This window comes from Oncorhynchus nerka, linkage group LG6, assembly GCF_034236695.1.
Source record: "Oncorhynchus nerka isolate Pitt River linkage group LG6, Oner_Uvic_2.0, whole genome shotgun sequence".
Classification (NCBI taxonomy): Eukaryota; Metazoa; Chordata; class Actinopteri; order Salmoniformes; family Salmonidae; genus Oncorhynchus; species Oncorhynchus nerka.
Window position 1 is genome coordinate 91,012,000 of NC_088401.1, and position 20,184 is coordinate 91,032,183.

Below are 20,184 nucleotides of genomic sequence, written 5' to 3' on the forward strand. Positions count from 1 at the left end.
GTATATAACCTAGTTATCATTACTCAGTACTGGTACCCTGAGTATATAACCTAGTTATCATTACTCAGTACTAGTACCCAGTATATATAGTAATCATTACTCATTGACTCAGTACTAGTACACAATGTATATAGCCTAGTAATCATTACTCATTGACTCAGTACTAGTACCCAGTGTATATAGTAATCATTACTCAGTACTGGTACCCAGTGTATATAGCCTAGTTATCATTACTCACTGACTCAGTACTAGTACCCAGTGTACAGTGACTTGAGAAAGGATTCACCCCCCTTGGCATTTTTCCTATTTTGTTGCCTTACAACCTGGAATTAAAAATTGATTTTTGGGGGGTTTGTATCATTTGATTTACACAACATGCCTACCACTTTGAAGATGTTGCCTCTGATTAATGCCCTCTTTTGGCAGGGTTGTTGTGATGCCATATTCCTTCCATTTTTTAATAATGGCTTTAATGGTGCTCAGTGGGATGGTCAAAGTTTCTGATATTTTTTTATAACCCAACCTGATCTGTACTTCTCCACAACTTTGTCCCGGACCTGTTTGGAGAGCTCCTTGGTCTTCATGGTGCCGCTTGCTTGGTGATGTTGCAGACTCTGGGGCCATTCAGAACAGAAATATATATATAATATATATACACTGAGATCATGTGACACTTAAATGAAGTCCACCTGTGTGCAATCTAACTAATTATGTGACTTCTGAAGGTAGTTGGTTGCACCAGATCTTATTTAGGGGCTTCGTAGCAGAGGGGTTGAATACATACGCACAGATCTTATTTAGGGGCTTCGTAGCAGAGGGGTTGAATACATACGCACAGATCTTATTTAGGGGCTTCGTAGCAGAGGGGTTGAATACATACGCACAGACCACTTTTCCATATATTTTTTTTCTTCAAATTTTTTGAAACAATTTTTTTTCTTCCATTTCACTTCACCAATTTGGACTATTTTGTGTGTGTCCATTGCATGAAATCCAAATAAAAATCAGTTTAAATTACAGGTTGTAAAGCAACAAAATAGGAAAAACGCCAAGGGGGGGATGAATACTTCTGCAAGCTGCTGTAGGTGTTACCAATGTGGGAAGCTATGATTTTATTTCAATGACAAAATGATGTTTGATCAAAAGTTGTAAAGATCTTTAGTTGGTTGGCTTGCTATTGTTAGCAAACGTGGCTAGTCTTTTCCTCGACTACAATAGAAAATACATCATCCTCTGGTGAAGACGGCATCGTCCAAGCCATTCTCCGAGTTGTCGTCCGTCATGTTGAATGCACGCAGTTTTGGGCTGAATCGAGAAGAAACTTACATCATTCCTGCAGTTGACCAACCACAGACAAAGGGGCATAGACTTCCGCTATCGAACTTCGACTTGCTTCAAGAAAATTGTTTGGTGTGCACGAACAACTGAAAAAACCCTTGCTGAAGACCAAAGTGAACCAAAAAGGCAACATTTCGTACTAAAAAGCAAAACACTTTAACGAACTGTTTTGAATGGGAAGCATGCGCAAGACACCTTTAGGAGCATAATGTTGTGTGAATAAAGCATAGCCTACCAGATACTATCACAAGACCAGAAGATACTAAATATGTAGGTATCATCTATGACAGATCTCAATTAACCGCCATCGTCTAATTAACGTCACTTTGTTAGCCAAAACAAAACAATTTCTTTTTTAAAAGGCACAAAAACACCACACGTATTATTTAATCTAATCATTACACAACTCTTATCCAAATTATAGGAGCACATCTGTGTCACTCTATGACCATCGTCCAACCAACAGATTAACACAGGAAATCTAAAAAATAAATCCACATGTATTTTTTATTTAACCTTCAGAACAGATTGAGATTAAAAAGATAATATATATTTACAAGAGAGCCCTGTACACATTACAATAAAAAAAAGCATACTAAAACATACATGTATAAAATCTAATTCAACACACAATAAACAAAAAATAAAAGCAATCCCATTCAACTACATAGAGGTCCTAAATCAATGATGTAAACTGCCTGAGTGGCACCAGAACATCTAACTTACAGTGAACTCTGCAAAACGTTACACAAATTAGGGGCAAATAAAACAAAGCCGTTTTTTCCCCCAAAATCTGTGGAAACTGAAGGGATCTCCAGTGTTATCCATTCCTGTGGAAACTGAAGGGATCTCCAGTGTTATCCATTCCTGTGGAAACTGAAGGGATCTCCAGTGTTATCCATTCATGTGGCAGCTTGTGACGCTTAACTTAATGAAGTTACATATAAAGTTTGTCAGATCGCTTTGTAAATAAATGAGAATACTCTCTTCTTACAGACAGAGAGGTCCATCCCACATTGTATACAGACTACAATGATGAGTCCTAAAATGGTCCCCTGTGATAAAACGTGTTGCTGAATGACAGCATCCTAGGGTTTTAAAAACAGACGTTGCCTGTAAAAGAATATCACAGAAATCCAATACAGGGAGAAGCGTTGGTTTGAACAATCTTTCTCCTGTTTTTAATACTAAGGCGTGATTTATTTAGATATCTTGGATCTTAGATTCTAAGTCAAATTTTCTATATCCGTTAGGAAGGACAACTCGTCATCAATCCAGACACCCAGGTACTTATATTGAGAAACTAGCTTAATTTCGGCTCCATTTATAGCGCAAATATGCAGGTCCTTTGTGACCTAGAGAACAGCATGAGCTTGGTTTTTACTTGTATTTAACACTAATTTAAGATCTGTAAGTGATTTCAGAACGGGATCAAAGTCATGCTGAAGTTCACGAACGGCCTGCTGCACTGAGGTGGCACAGGAACACAACACGGTGTCATAGAGATGAATGTTACAAGTATGAACAGTGTTTCCTATGTCTTTAATATACAAAGTGAACAATAATGGACCCAAAGTAGAACCCTGAGGAACACCTTTTTGAATCTCAGGAAATTCAGATTTAACCCCGTCTATCAAGATGGCCTGAGTTCTGTCACGAACATAATTCTGAAACCATAAACAGGCTGTATATACCCCAAGCCGACTCTTGATAATTTCTTCAGTAAAAACAGAATGATCAACAGTGTTGAACATCTTTGACAGGTCAATAAACAAGGCAGCACAGATCTTTTTAGCATCCAAGGCATTGACAAGATCATTAACAACTAGCGTGGTTGGTGTGGTAGTACCATGCCCAGGCCTAAACCCTAATTGGTTACTATTAAGAATATAATTGTCAGATAAAAAAGGAACAAAGTTGTACATTATTCAAGGATTCAAGAATCTTAGTTAAAACAAGTTCGTCTTGAAAAGTTGTCAAGATCATTTGTATCCCCACCCTAATGGAGTGATAGATGTCTACGTCATACTACTACAGATTTCCATGCTTTTGGAATACTTCCTGATAACAATGTTACATAAACAATGTTGGCTACTGATCCAGCAATAAGGGGTGGCTGCACACTACAGCAGACCAGGCTCCAAATGATCAGCCCCTGAGGATGTTATCATGTCTAATGTTAACAAAGTATCCATCTTTATCGGTGAATGTCAGAAAAAGGAAAAACTCCTGACCAGCATTTTCAGTATCGTCCAATAGATTTTCACCATCTACATCCAAACTACTCTTTTCAAAATCTGCCTTTAAAATACATCCAAAATATATAAAGCTCGCAGAGATAAAAAAAAAAGAAAGATTGATAATCAACTGTTCTGAACCTCGCCGTAATAATCTCAGTCGTCCTCATCTTCAAAGATCTCTGAGAGCAGGAAGTGCTCTTGTGGATCTTCTCTGGACTCGGTGTCCCCTGACTCGGTCTGACTGCGTCGGAGGAGCTCTTCAAACTTGGGCAGAACACTACTGTACAGGAAATCAATGGTCTCTGAAAGTAAAATACATGAGTACATGTGTCCAGCAAACAACAAGATTCATCCTCGAAGCATCGTTATATTTGAAGGGGGGGAGGCCAATCAGTGGTTTTACATGTGATCACACATTACATTTTCTTAGGAGGTTTTCATCTCTTTTCCGAATGTAGAAACATAATTTACACATATGTAGACTTGTATAGTGCTGGAGATGAATAAGGAGGTTAAAAACATGCAAGTCAAGACGGAGCTAGCTTATACTTCCTGTCCCTTGGAAGTGATGTCACCGGAACACTGATCATAGTGACTCAACTATTCTAAACGCATACCTTCAATCTAAAACAAATGTGTGGTATGACAGCAGCTTACCACAGAAAGACATGCTCTGACGCAACGGCACTTTGGCTACTTTCAGCTTGTGGTAGTGCATCTGTACGTAGCAAGGAGTAACTCCCCTTTAAAACAGGAAAAGAAAGGTTAGCAGATAGCATAGCATTCCCACACACATAAACCACAACGACCCTGCCATGTGCTGTTGTACTCCTCACTCCTAGAAGGTAGGAAACATTTGGCCAAGGCTGAGCCTCTACTGTACAGAAACCCTTTCTTTGACGATTAACGACCGAGTTTGTAGACAGTTAAAACATCTGTGTTGTGTTAAGAGGTTTGAGAATCGAAACGTAAATACGAACATAATTACAGACCTCTGTCAGAGAAAATGTTATTAATAATAAAAATGCAACATTGTCTAAAACAAAGTATAATCTGTGTATAATAATAACCTCTTACCCAATTGTGTGAGCGATTTCTTCCCAGTCAACATCTGAGGCATCTTCCACCTGCATTGCGTTCAACCTGAAAGGTCAAAATGACATTCAATCAACATTGGCAAAATAAAAATGGTTGACCATGGCAGTTTCATATGCCATTATACCAAGAACAAGACCATGCCAGTTTCATATGCCATTATACCAGGAACAAGACCATGCCAGTTTCATATGCCATTATACCAAGAACAAGACCATGCCAGTTTCATATGCCATTATACCAAGAACAAGACCATGCCAGTTTCATATGCCATTATACCAAGAACAAGACCATGCCAGTTTCATATGCCATTATACCAGGAACAAGACCATGCCAGTTTCATATGCCATTATACCAAGAACAAGACCATGCCAGTTTCATATGCCATTATACCAGGAACAAGACCATGCCAGTTTCATATGCCATTATACCAAGAACAAGACCATGCCAGTTTCATATGCCATTATACCAAGAACAAGACCATGCCAGTTTCATATGCCATTATACCAGGAACAAGACCATGCCAGTTTCATATGCCATTATACCAAGAACAAGACCATGCCAGTTTCATATGCCATTATACCAGGAACAAAAGACTTCCATTGGCCCTGTAAATCAGGACTACGCAGAACGGTAACGCAGATGGTATATACTATGATAATAAGCCACTAGACTGGGTTAATAAATCATATTACACCACATTAATAAGTCACCAGACTGGGTTAATAAATCATATTACACCACATTAATAAGTCACCAGACTGGGTTAATAAATCATATTACACCACATTAATAAGTCACTGGGTTAATAAAAATTCATATTCACATTAATAAGTTAATAAATCCACATTAATAAGTCACTGGGTTAATAAATCATATTACACCACATTAATAAGTCACTGGGTTAATAAATCATATTACACCACATTAATAAGTCACTGGGTTAATAAATCATATTACACCACATTAATAAGTCACTGGGTTAATAAATCATATTACACCACACTGGGTTAATAAAGTCACCACATTAATAAGTCACTGGGTTAATAAATCATATTACACCACATTAATAAGTCACTGGGTTAATAAATCATATTACACCACATTAATAAGTCACTGGGTTAATAAATCATATTACACCACATTAATAAGTCACTGGGTTAATAAATCATATTACACCACATTAATAAGTCACTGGGTTAATAAATCATATTACACCACATTAATAAGTCACTGGGTTAATAAATCATATTACACCACATTAATAAGTCACTGGGTTAATAAATCATATTACACCACATTAATAAGTCACTGGGTTAATAAATCATATTACACCACATTAATAAGTCACTGGGTTAATAAATCATATTACACCACATTAATAAGTCACTGGGTTAATAAATCATATTACACCACATTAATAAGTCACCAGACTGGGTTAATAAATCATATTACACCACATTAATAAGTCACTAGACTGGGTTAATAAATCATATTACACCACATTAATAAGTCACCAGACTGGGTTAATAAATCATATTACACCACATTAATAAGTCACTGGGTTAATAAATCATATTACACCACATTAATAAGTCACTGGGTTAATAAATCATATTACACCACATTAATAAGTCACTAGACTGGGTTAATAAATCATATTACACCACATTAATAAGTCACTGGGTTAATAAATCATATTACACCACATTAATAAGTCACTGGGTTAATAAATCATATTACACCACATTAATAAGTCACTGGGTTAATAAATCATATTACACCACATTAATAAGTCACTAGACTGGGTTAATAAATCATATTACACCACATTAATAAGTCACTGGGTTAATAAATCATATTACACCACATTAATAAGTCACTAGACTGGGTTAATAAATCATATTACACCACATTAATAAGTCACTAGACTGGGTTAATAAATCATATTACACCACATTAATAAGTCATTAATAAGTCACTAGACTGGGTTAATAAATCATATTACACCACATTAATAAGTCACCAGACTGGGTTAATAAATCATATTACACCACATTAATAAGTCACTAGACTGGGTTAATAAATCATATTACACCACATTAATAAGTCACTAGACTGGGTTAATAAATCATATTACACCACATTAATAAGTCACTAGACTGGGTTAATAAATCATATTACACCACATTAATAAGTCACTGGGTTAATAAATCATATTACACCACATTAATAAGTCACTAGACTGGGTTAATAAATCATATTACACCACATTAATAAGTCACTGGGTTAATAAATCATATTACACCACATTAATAAGTCACTGGGTTAATAAATCATATTACACCACATTAATAAGTCACTGGGTTAATAAATCATATTACACCACATTAATAAGTCACTGGGTTAATAAATCATATTACACCACATTAATAAGTCACTGGGTTAATAAATCTTCCAAAGAAAATAAAACTAAACAATTCTACAATAGCATATATTATTATATATATATGTTATAATTCTACATATATTGAATTTAAAAAATCTTCACAAAAACTCACGCTTTGATCAAATCCACTTTAGCCTTTAAGGTTTTCACACCTCCACTGAATGCTGGTTGTCCGTGTGCCATTTTGTATGCCATAACACCCAACCTGGGAACAGAGAGAAGAGAAGGTACAGCCGCTGCCTCAAAAGACAATGTTCTGAATCTGAACGCTTGTGGAAACAAAACCAGGGACGACATTGTCAAAGTGGAAGAATTGTGCAACGTGCAAAAAATAACAATTTGAGTTATAAAAGGAGACGACTATTTAACTAGAGTTTAGCGAGCAATTCATTTGGGCTAACTAACAACTAACACTGTGTACGATATAATCATTTCTGATCATTTCCCTGTTTAACATAAGTAACATAGAATCTTAACAGTGCCTATTCCATAAGGTTGACTGGCAAAAGAGTAATATTGTCATGCTGGCCAGCTGGCTAAAGAGTAATATTGTCATGCTGGCCAGCTGGCTAAAGAGTAATATTGTCATGCTGGCCAACTGGCTAAAGAGTAATATTGTCATGCTGGCCAACTGGCTAAAGAGTAATATTGTCATGCTGGCCAACTGGCTAAAGAGTAATATTGTCATGCTGGCCAACTGGCAAAAGAGTAATATTGTCATGCTGGCCAGCTGGCTAAAGAGTAATATTGTCATGCTGGCCAACTGGCTAAAGAGTAATATTGTCATGCTGGCCAGCTGGCTAAAGAGTAATATTGTCATGCTGGCCAACTGGCTAAAGAGTAATATTGTCATGCTGGCCAACTGGCAAAAGAGTAATATTGTCATGCTGGCCAGCTGGCTAAAGAGTAATATTGTCATGCTGGCCAACTGGCTAAAGAGTAATATTGTCATGCTGGCCAGCTGGCTAAAGAGTAATATTGTCATGCTGGCCAACTGGCTAAAGAGTAATATTGTCATGCTGGCCAACTGGCAAAAGAGTAATATTGTCATGCTGGCCAGCTGGCTAAAGAGTAATATTGTCATGCTGGCCAACTGGCTAAAGAGTAATATTGTCATGCTGGCCAACTGGCTAAAGAGTAATATTGTCATGCTGGCCAGCTGGCTAAAGAGTAATATTGTCATGCTGGCCAGCTGGCTAAAGAGTAATATTGTCATGCTGGCCAGCTGGCTAAAGAGTAATATTGTCATGCTGGCCAGCTGGCTAAAGAGTAATATTGTCTTGGCTGTGTGCTTAAGGTCTTTGTCAGGTTGGATGGGGAGCACCGAATCCACTCCTGCATTGTCTTGGCTGTGTGCTTAAGGTCTTTGTCAGGTTGGATGGGGAGCACCGAATCCACTCCTGCATTGTCTTGGCTGTGTGCTTAAGGTCTTTGTCAGGTTGGATGGGGAGCACCGAATCCACTCCTGCGTTGTCTTGGCTGTGTGCTTAAGGTCTTTGTCAGGTTGGATGGGGATCCACTCCTGCGTTGTCTTGGCTGTGTGCTTAAGGTCTTTGTCAGGTTGGATGGGGAGCACCGAATCCACTCCTGCGTGCTTAAGGTCTTTGTCTTGGCTGTGTGCTTAAGGTCTTTGTCAGGTTGGATGGGGAGCACCGAATCCACTCCTCATTGTCTGGCATTGTCTTGGGCTCCTGCATTGTGTGCTTAAGGTCTTTGTCAGGTTGGATGGGGAGCACCGAATCCACTCCTGCATTGTCTTGGCTGTGTGCTTAAGGTCTTTGTCAGGTTGGATGGGGAGCACCGAATCCACTCCTGCATTGTCTTGGCTGTGTGCTTAAGGTCTTTGTCAGGTTGGATGGGGAGCACCGAATCCACTTGGCTGTGTGCTTAAGGTCTTTGTCATGGATGTCTTAGCTGTGTGCTTAAGGTCTTTGTCAGGTTGGATGGGGAGCACCGAATCCACTCCTGCATTGTCTTGGCTGTGTGCTTAAGGTCTTTGTCAGGTTGGATGGGGAGCACCGAATCCACTCCTGCGTTGTCTTGGCTGTGTGCTTAAGGTCTTTGTCAGGTTGGATGGGGAGCACCGAATCCACTCCTGCGTTGTCTCAGGTTGGGCTGCGTTGTCTTGGCTGTGTGCTTAAGGTCTTTGTCAGGTTGGATGGGGAGCACCGAACTCCTGCGTTGTCTTCCTTAAGGTCTTTGTCCAGGTTGGATGCGTTGTCTTGGCTGTGTGCTTAAGGTCTTTGTCAGGTTGGATGGGGAGCACCGAATCCACTCCTGCATTGTCTTGGCTGTACAATTTATGTTTACAGTCTGTCCATGAAAGATCAGTGAGCGATACATGAATACCAACTTCATCATAAAACACATTGTTGAAGAAAAGTTCCAAATTAAATCACCCTGGAAGATCATAATGCATTTATACGGTAATTTCTGCACTTTGCATAATTATTTTTCACTGTGAAAACGTCGGTGTCGTGGAATTATCAGAATTTGTTGGTAACATTTGTAAGATATTTAATATTCATCAAATGTGTGTAAGTTATTTCTCATAAGAATGTATTTTGTTGTACTATAGTGGTGGGCCATTGGCAGTTATCTGTTCTATGTCAGGACTAAGTTGCATGGGCCACATGAGAGGGGAGAGGTCAAAGTGTCATCATGTGTAAACATATCTTATACTCCCTAACTTTCCCAGTGGGGAAAGGAGGGGTTGCAGTGTCTAGAATCATTCTATGCTCTCTCTTTGTTGACCTGTAGGGTCACTCTCCTCTCCGTGAGTTTGTCCAGGAGTTTGTATTTAGAGTTGGTTGTATCTAAATGACAATTTGATATATGCCTGTTGATATGGAGGATTGGTTTATGGTTCTGGGGTTTTTGGGAAAGGAGACAAAGCTGAACGATGAATTATGTCTATGCTGTCTGACTATGGGTGTCTTTGCTATTAAAGGAACTCAGTTGCATTGTAAGGGGGCTCTCAGAGAATTCACTGGGAGACACTGAATGTATCTGAGAGTCACAGGATTGTGATAAGAGCTCATATAATTAAAGATGGACTTTTATAACTAACTCTGACGTGTGTGTGTGTGTGGTTTGCTCCCATGATTTGATAAATAGAGGGAATTTCCACTACAGTCGGCCATTTTTTTTCTTTTTTTTGCAACAGTTACCCATGAAACTCTGTACTACACACCATTTCATTCGACACTGGTCCCGGTGGCGTGTCTTAACCCTCCGGCATACAACTGTCCAGGGGATGTTTTTGTACAGCTGGTCTTTCCTGACGGTGGCAGGCCCTCTGCCAGGCTCCACCTGTCCCAGCAGGTGGTCTCGCACAGCTTCCATTAGTCTCTTCAGTTCTTCCTCGCCCCAAGAACCTAAGTTTGCGACTGAAAAACACACATCAAACAAAGCGGGAACGTTGTTCAGACAAACGCTGGTAATAAAATGGCCCAGAAAGTAGTGAAGCAGGATGTCAGGCAAGGAGCAAGAGTCATTATATTTAATTAAAGTTCCCGATGACTTACACATCTGTGAAAACCGTTTCCTAAGGGGCGTTTCACTCCGGCCAGTCAACTGTGAGATCTTCACCCAATTGTTGCCGTGCATCGTCTGCAGTTTTTTCAAAGAGTAAAGTTCATCTTCGCTGAACCTTCGTCTAAAAATTCAGAGAAACATTCAAGTAATAAGTCTGTAACAGCCCAGTACAACGAGCTTCACGTCAGGAAAAAACGGCACAGTTGGTTAGTTCCAATTCAACATCACTATACTTTTGTACACAGTCAAAGCCCATTATTGCCGTTGTCAGTTCCTTAAAGTAACTAGCCCAGTCTTACCGGCCCTTGTAACTGCTGCCATCAAACATTTTCCTCCCACCACGAGTATAGATCTTATGCCAAGACCTCGGGATTCCTTCAGCTGGAACAGGTTAGGGAGAGGGCAGATCAGTTTTCAGGGAAATCCCTTAGCATGCCTATTTAGCACTGTAGACAATAGTAAAGACCGGGATATAAATGTGGACTAGTTATCATTATGAAGCTGGCTAGAAGTCAACGTACCTATTCTCGCAGGGAATCTGTGATGACTCTTCAGCCTCTGGATAAAAGACAGTTCGTCTCTGAAGCGCTTCGTATGGAAGAGTTTAGCGGCGTTCTCAATCCCTGTGAGAGCCAGGAAGTCGTTTATGTTCCTCATGAGTTGTCTGTTCTCCTGTGCGCTGTATCGTCCAGTTCGCAGGGAAATGCCTGGAAAAGACAGAAGATTCCACAGAGTCTTAACTTCGGGCTCCGGACTAGCACGGTAACCAAGGGCTCCAGACTAGCACGGTAACCAAGGGCTCCAGTCTAGCACGGTAACAGTCTAGCACGGTAACCAAGGGCTCCAGTCTAGCACGGTAACCAAGGGCGCCGGACTAGCACGGTAACCAAGGGCTCCAGTCTAGCACGGTAACCAAGGGCTCCAGTCTAGCACGGTAACCAAGGGCTCCAGTCTAGCACGGTAACCAAGGGCTCCAGTCTAGCACGGTAACCAAGGGCTCCAGTCTAGCACGGTAACCAAGGGCTCCAGTCTAGCACGGTAACCAAGGGCTCCAGTCTAGCACGGTAACCAAGGGTGCCGGACTAGTACGGTAACTTCGGGCTCCAGACCAGCACGGTAACCAAGGGCTCCAGACTAGCACGGTAACCTAGGGCTCCAGACTAGCACGGTAACCTAGGGCTCCAGACTAGCACGGTAACCTAGGGCTCCAGACTAGCACGGTAACCTAGGGCTCCAGACTAGCACGGTAACCTAGGGCTCCAGACTAGCACGGTAACCTAGGGCTCCAGACTAGCACGGTAACCTAGGGCTCCAGACTAGCAGTAACCTAGGGCTCCAGACTAGGTAACCTAGGGCTCCAGACTAGCACGGTAACCTAGGGCTCCAGGTAGCACGGTAACCTAGGGCTCCAGACTAGCACGGTAACCTAGGGCTCCAGACTAGCACGGTAACCTAGGGCTCCAGACTAGCACGGTAACCTAGGGCTCCAGACTAGCACGGTAACCTAGGGCGCCAGACTAACGCGGTAACCTAGGGCGCCAGACTAACGCGGTAACCAAGGGCTCCAGACTAGCACGGTAACCAAGGGCGCCGGACTAGCACGGTAACCTAGGGCGCCAGACTAACGCGGTAACCAAGGGCTCCAGACTAACGCGGTAACCAAGGGCTCCAGACTAGCACGGTAACCAAGGGCGCCGGACTAGCACGGTAACCTAGGGCTCCAGACTAACGCGGTAACCTAGGGCTCCAGACTCCAAACGGGTACATTTTCAGTTGGTCGCACCAGCCCATGATTTTGTCGCACCCAAAAAAAATGCATGAGTGACCTAATATCATAGGCTAATTTATGTGTCTAGTCCACCACCTGAGTAAGAGGAAACTCAAAACACAATGTCTTTAAAATAATACCCACTGCTTTTTGTCCAGCAGCAGGCCCCAGCGGAACAGGCACTGAGACTCCCATTACATTATTGTTAACAAACACTGGTTTCAGCCTCCTACAAAAATAGGACATTTTGAGTCAGGTGATGTAGATTGTGCAGCTCACACCAACGAGACAAATTAAATAAATGTAACTGTCACATCCAAGTCTAAATCTTACCCTGGTTTAACCTACTGGGTCTAAATGATGTCAGTCTGGAGCCCTGGTTTAACCTACTGGGTCTAAATGATGTCAGTCTGGAGCCCTGGTTTAACCTACTGGGTCTAAATGATGTCAGTCCGGAGCCCTGGTTTAACCTACTGGGTCTAAATGATGTCAGTCTGGAGCCCCGGTTTAACCTACTGGGTCTAAATGATGTCAGTCTGGAGCCCCGGTTTAACCTACTGGGTCTAAATGATGTCAGTCTGGAGCCCTGGTTTAACCTACTGGGTCTAAATGATGTCAGTCTGGAGCCCTGGTTTAACCTACTGGGTCTAAATGATGTCAGTCTGGAGCCCTGGTTTAACCTACTGGGTCTAAATGATGTCAGTCTGGAGCCCTGGTTTAACCTACTGGGTCTAAATGATGTCAGCCTGGAGCCCTGGTTTAACCTACTGGGTCTAAATGATGTCAGTCTGGAGCCCTGGTTTAACCTACTGGGTCTAAATGATGTCAGTCTGGAGCCCTGGTTTAACCTACTGGGTCTAAATGATGTCAGTCTGGAGCCCTGGTTTAACCTACTGGGTCTAAATGATGTCAGTCTGGAGCCCTGGTTTAACCTACTGGGTCTAAATGATGTCAGTCTGGAGCCCTGGTTTAACCTACTGGGTCTAAATGATGTCAGCCTGGAGCCCTGGTTTAACCTACTGGGTCTAAATGATGTCAGTCTGGAGCCCTGGTTTAACCTACTGGGTCTAAATGATGTCAGTCTGGAGCCCTGGTTTAACCTACTGGGTCTAAATGATGTCAGTCTGGAGCCCTGGTTTAACCTACTGGGTCTAAATGATGTCAGCCTGGAGCCCTGGTTTAACCTACTGGGTCTAAATGATGTCAGTCTGGAGCCCTGGTTTAACCTATTGGGTCTAAATGATGTCAGTCTGGAGCCCTGGTTTAACCTACTGGGTCTAAATGATGTCAGTCTGGAGCCCTGGTTTAACCTACTGGGTCTAAATGATGTCAGTCTGGAGCCCTGGTTTAACCTACTGGGTCTAAATGATGTCAGTCTGGAGCCCTGGTTTAACCTACTGGGTCTAAATGATGTCAGTCTGGAGCCCTGGTTTAACCTACTGGGTCTAAATGATGTCAGCCTGGAGCCCTGGTTTAACCTACTGGGTCTAAATGATGTCAGTCTGGAGCCCTGGTTTAACCTACTGGGTCTAAATGACAATACATTTAGTCAGCGGGCCAAACACTGAATATGGATTCATGTGTTAAGGGAGCAGAAGTCAATACATTTCTCAAACATCTCTCAACACAGTAGCATGTTACGTTAGCTACATCATCCTACGATAAACACCATGAGGGATTAAAGAATAAACCTACCTTGTCCTCGGAATTCCTTGAATCGATCGAGATCATACTTGATCATCGCTCTGATCTTATTAACAGGCCGAGACGCAATATTGGGAACAAACTCTTTGAGCTCAATCATAGCCCTCCATTCGTGTTCACTGTAACACAGAGAGGGGAGAAATATCTCAATAACATCATCTAAAAACATCTGTTTTTGAAACCTCCGAGTTGACTCTCTGTACAGGGAGATGCTTCAGATGAAACTCTGGTACACAGCCCAATGATTCACAAAAGGTCTGGTTTTCACCAGCAAATCCTACTGTCAATGGTTATGTTCACTACCACCAATAGGGGGAAAATCACTCTTCAGTATATGCTAGAATCACTCTTAAAACAAGTGTATGAGGTTCCTTTCTACTGACCTTAGAGCTTTATCGCTCTGGATGCGTCTGCGGCGTTGGGTGCTTGTCTCAACCATGGTTGTATGGAGGCCATCTTGCCCTGTCTCAGATTCTGGGCCAGCATCAGGAGTCCTGTTATCTGACTTAGAGGGGACACTGTCCATTCCCGTGTCGGACTCTCTGCAGCATTGTCTCTTGTTTCTCCTGCTGCCCTCTTCAGCCCCTCCACCCGGTTGGGTTTTCAGTCTCGTTGTTTTCCATTTTCTCCCAGTTTGTTCTAGAATAACTGGGAGCTCGGTTTTATCTGGACAAACGCTCAGTTGAATCTCTCCAACTTTTTCCTTCTTTCGTTTCCTGTTCTCTTTTTCGTTCTTCTGTACCTTCGTTACCACATTTTCCGCTCCCTCAACCGCTTCAGTGTTCAGTTCTATGATTTCAGGATTATCTGCTAATCTTAAAACTGTCTCACGGCTTTCCGCTCCCTCTTCAAGCTTCGTTTGTCTGTTCTTGAGCTTCTTCTTACTCTTTATGGCCTCTACGGGCACCCTTACATGTGAGACATCTACTGCAGACGCTGAGAGGCCACTGTCCATCCCCTCTTCTGTCTCTCTGTCATTACGGGTTCTCTTTTTCTTCCAGCTACTCATCCTCTCCGCGGCAACAGTCACTCCATCGTCTCCCACACGTTGTGTGTGAAGAGTGTTTGACTTTTTCTTAGTTCTCTCTTCAGTTCGTTCCTCAGGATCTGGTACCTCCATTTGCTTCTTACATTTCTTCCTCTCTTTCTCCACCATGTCCAACTCTGTCACCGTTTGCTCTTTATGTTCAGGTTCACATCCCTCGACTGTGTCAGTTACCACAAATGAGAATGTTTCAGGAACGTCTTTCAAGTAAAAAGATGGGATGTTGGAAACAGGGAATCTCAGTCGCCCAGTTCTGTGGGTGTTGTCGTCCCCGGCATGGTGGCAGCTGTTTAACCGATTTGCTCAATCTATAAAACACAAAGACAATATTAAACTAAACCGATTAAACTTAACTCTACGACTTACCATGGAATTGATCGGCGACTAGCGCAGGCAGACTGGGGCTTCGATGTCAAATCAAACGAAGTAACCAAAAACGATTGATTTCAGCACCCAAAGAATAGCCCGTGATTACACACAGCATTGTATTTCAAAACACACACACAAGCCTGAACAATGGAACAGTTACATAGGTATGTTTTTGTACTCCCACTGAGGAGAAAATGATCATAATCCATTGGCTAATTTGTCATTTTCAAATAATTAGTAATGTTTTGAGCTAGTCTGTATTAAAATAGATACTGTCCATTTTATATATGATAAAATAATTATCAGATTGCATTTTGCACCCCCTCCCCCCTCGAGATGAATGGTTCTGCCCACCGGAAAGGTGTTCTACCCTCCCGCCTCGAGATGAATGGTTCTGCCCACCGGAAAGGTGTTCTACCCTCCCCCCCCAGATGAATGGTTCAGCCCACCGGAAAGGTGTTCTACCCTCCCCCCCGAGATGAATGGTTCTGCCCACCGGAAAGGTGTTCTATCCCCCCTTGAGATGAATGGTTCTGCCCACCGGAAAGGTGTTCTACCCCCCCGATGAATGGTTCTGCCCACCGGAAAGGTGTTCTACCCTCCCCTCGAGATGAATGGTTCTGCACCGGAAACCGAGATGAATGGTTTCTATCCCCCTCGAGATGAATGGTTCTGCCCACCGGAAAGGTGTTCTACCCCCCCCAGATGAATGGTTCTGCCCACCGGAAAGGTGTTCTACCCTCCCCTCGAGATGAATGGTTCTGCCCACCGGAAAGGTGTTCTACCCTCCCCTCGAGATGAATGGTTCTGCCCACCGGAAAGGTGTTCTACCCTCCCCTCGAGATGAATGGTTCTGCCCACCGGAAAGGTGTTCTATCCCCCCTCGAGATGAATGGTTCTGCCCACCGGAAAGGTGTTCTATCCCCCCGAGATGAATGGTTCCCCCGAGATGAATGGTTCTGCCCACCGGAAAGGTGTTCGAGATGAATGGTTCCCCACCGGAAAGGTGAGATGAATGGTTCTGCCCACCGGAAAGGTGTTCTACCCTCCCCCGAGATGAATGGTTCTGCCCACCGGAAAGGTGTTCTACCCCCCGAGATGAATGGTTCTGCCCACCGGAAAGGTGTTCTACCCCCCTGAGATGAATGGTTCTGACCACCGGAAAGGTGTTCTACCCTCCCCTCGAGATGAATGGGTCTACCCTCCCCCGAGATGAATGGTTCTGCCCACCGGAAGGTGTTCTACCCTCCCGCCCGAGATGAATGGTTCTGCCCACCGGAAAGGTGTTCCCCCCCCGAGATGAATGGTTCTGACCACCGGAAAGGTGTTCTACCCTCCCCCTCGAGATGAATGGTTCTGACCACCGGAAAGGTGTTCTACCCCCCCCCGAGATGAATGGTTCTGACCACCGGAAAGGTGTTCTATCCCCCCTCGAGATGAATGGTTCTGACCACCGGAAAGGTGTTCTACCCTCCCGCCCACCACCGTTTTGAACATCTTAGAATATACTATTTAGAACAAGCAGCCGATCATACTAGTTATCACAGCTACAAAGTCATAAAGACAGTCTATTTTTTTTACAATTTCTCTTCTTGAAATGTGATTTTAAACCTAACCATAACATTAACCACACTGCTAAGCCTATACCTTAGCATAACCTTAAATAAAGAAAAATATGTATATTTAAACTTTGTGGCTGTGCTAACTAGTGTAAACCCGGGAGAACACAACAAGCATGGATGCAATAAGTGTAAAACACATTAACTGGGGATAGCTAGCTAGCATAATGTCACAGAGCATTATCTAGCTGGGGATGGCTAGCTAACATAATGTCACAGAGCATTATCTAACTGGGGATAGCTAGCTAACATAATGTCACAGAGCATTATCTAACTGGGGATAGCTAGCTAACAATGTCACAGAGCATTATCTAACTGGAGATAGCTAGCTAACATAATGTCACAAAGCATTATCTAACTGGGGAGAGCTAGCTAACATAATGTCACAAAGCATTATCTAACTGGGGATAGCTAGCTAACATAATGTCACAAAGCATTATCTGACTGGGGATAGCTAGCTAACAATGTCACAGAGCATTATCTAACTGGGGATAGCTAGCTAACATAATGTCACAAAGCATTATCTAACTGGGGATAGCTAGCTAACAATGTCACAGAGCATTATCTAACTGGAGATAGCTAGCTAACATAATGCCACAAAGCATTATCTAACTGGGGATAGCTAGCTAACAATGTCACAGAGCATTATCTAACTGGAGATAGCTAGCTAACAATGTCACAGAGCATGATATGCTAACCAGGTAACATTCATTCTGAAATAACTTCATATTTCTTAGTTCTTCGGGTATTAGTTTATAAAGACGTGAAATTGGCATGGGAGCTAAGTAGCGAGCAAACTACCAGCAAGCTCCCTGTTCCCACAAAATCATGCTGTGGGGATGTTTTTCAGCGGCTGGGACTGGGAGACTAGTCAGGATCGAGGGAAAGATGAACGGAGTAAAATAGAGAGAGATCCTTGATGAAAACCTGCTCCAGAGCGCTCAGGACCTCAGACTGGGGGCGAAGGTTCACCTTCCAACAGGACAATGACCCTAACCACACAGCCAAGTCATCGCAGGAGTGGCTTCGGGACAAGTCTCTGAATGTCCTTGAGTGGCCCAGCCAGAGCCCGGACTTGAACCCGATCGAACATCTCTGGAGAGACCTGAAAATAGCTGTGCAGCGACGCTCCCCATCCAACCTGACAGAGCTTGAGAGGATCTGCAGAGAAGAATGGGAGAAACTACCCAAATAAAGACGTGCCAAGCTTGTCGCGTCATACCCAAGAAGACTAGAGGCTGTAATCGCTGCCAAAGGTGCTTCAACAAAGTACTGAGTAAAGGGTCTGACTACTGAATGTGATATTTTTAAAATGTTTAATATAGTTGCAAAAACTTTTTTTTTGCTTTGTCATTATGAGGTATTGTGTGGAGATTGAGGGATTTTTAAAATCCATTTTAGAATAAGGCTGTAATGTAACAAAATGTGGGAAAAGTCAAGGGGTCTGAATACTTTCTGAAGGCTCTGTATCTAACTGATGCGATACACCAGCTACATTATTGCCAAATGACAACGGTTTTCAACATAAATAAAAATGGACTGGTGTGTTCCAACAACGAGCTGCAGTTTGGGAATAATTGCATCTCGTCTACTTTACGAACTGCTAGAGCCATTTAGAATTGGTTTGCCCAGGGCTTGGCTATAACCTGCCTAAACATCGATAGGTTCTGAAAATATGCAGTTTCGATAAAGACAACGAGCATATTTGAATCAGAATCATTAAGCCAAGTCCTACTCACCAAACAGATGTCGTGTCCAAAACTAATTTACAAAATTCAAAATAACAGGTAGAATAAACAAAATCAAACATCTGTATATTGTAAAGACAAATGTTTGATTGCAACACTGAAAAAAACTCGCCAAATTGAGCCCCGTTTCAAATGATCACTGAGAATAACTTTCACACACAAGATGTGGATCACTTCGCAATGGCATCTTCTTTCTATTTTATCTGTTATATTACATCATGGGTTTTACTATAGAATAGGTGTCTTGACTGAGAGATGGGCTCTGGAAATAAGAGCGTGTCTGCTAAATGAACCAACCAAGGCTTTATCATTGCACATCCACTTCTACAAACAAGCTCCACATTGCCGAGGTTACTGCCTTTATCAGGTCGATAATAAGGTTCCAATAGATCAATATTAAATGGTACCTTTTGACGGAATAATATATATTAGCAATTAGGACTTGTTATCTGTAATGGTTATGATAAACATATATTTTTAAGTGTTTTAAATGTCGTTTCTTGCAGTTTCAGACCAATTCTGCTCTGCCGCCCATGCGCACACGTTATAAACATTTGTTCACACGTGCACAAACACCGTTCCACGTATGATTAGCACAACTAGCTAGTTAGCTGGCCTGTTAACTACACGTGATAGACTCTATTTTACTAGCTAAATAAGCAAATTGGAGATTATTCTCGGAAAGAAAAACAAACAAGCACTGACCTGACCGAACACACGGGAAAACTAAACCCCATTGCTTCCTTCTTCTGTTTGACGCGTTAAGGGCTGGCGAGCCCATCAGCAGACCACAGCGCCCCCAGGTGGACGGGGTGTTACTATAACGGACAGTCAGACCCACCAGTTCATAACATAAATAAATGACTACGATGTGAGGAAAGACACAGTGTGATCTAGTATGATCATGTATTGGATTAACTGAATTGATAGACAACAAATTATAACACAGGCGACTCCTGACATCTGCAGTGGCTTGGGACTGATGTGACAGCATGCACTAAAACCAGAGAATGCAGCCACTGTAGTCCCTCATAAAGGCCGTGATTGGGAGTCCCATAGGGAGGTGCACAATTGGCCCAGCGTCGTCCGGGTTTGGCCGGGGGTAGGCCGTTATTGTAAATAAGAATTTGCCTGGTTAAATTTAAAAAAATATTTTTTAATGTAAAGTGTGTTCACAAATGTGTTTGCATTCCTGTTAGTGAGCGTTTCTCCTTTGCCAAGATAATCCATCCACTGACAAGTGTGGCATGTCAAGAAGCTGATTAAACAGCA

The 20,184-nt window shown here is 42.3% G+C and overlaps 1 protein-coding gene across 1 annotated transcript; it reads right to left on the minus strand.

Annotated features, from left to right (window-relative positions):
• Window positions 1-1,827: 1,827 nt before the first annotated feature.
• Window positions 1,828-19,691, minus strand: LOC115126299 (transcription termination factor 1-like). The gene is made up of 11 exons (XM_029655909.2): window positions 19,618-19,691; window positions 14,515-15,484; window positions 14,123-14,250; window positions 11,181-11,366; window positions 10,959-11,040; window positions 10,650-10,780; window positions 10,316-10,511; window positions 7,235-7,327; window positions 4,656-4,721; window positions 4,236-4,321; window positions 1,828-3,880 (listed from the first exon to the last, which is right to left on the minus strand). Exons 2-11 carry the CDS (start codon window positions 15,285-15,287, stop codon window positions 3,732-3,734), a joined length of 1,890 nt encoding a protein of 629 aa, XP_029511769.2. The 5' UTR covers window positions 15,288-15,484; window positions 19,618-19,691; the 3' UTR covers window positions 1,828-3,731.
• Window positions 19,692-20,184: the final 493 nt, after the last annotated feature.

Coding starts and splice junctions, on each gene's coding strand:
- LOC115126299 (XM_029655909.2), bottom strand. CDS start 15,287: ATGGTGGAGAAAGAGAGGAAGAAATGTAAGAAGCAAATGGAGGTACCA. Junction 10,781..10,958: donor GGCAGCAGTTACAAGGGCCG/GTAAGACTGGGC, acceptor CTGAATTTTTAG/ACGAAGGTTCAGCGAAGATG. Junction 3,881..4,235: donor TCAGAGCATGTCTTTCTGTG/GTAAGCTGCTGT, acceptor TTTTACTTTCAG/AGACCATTGATTTCCTGTAC.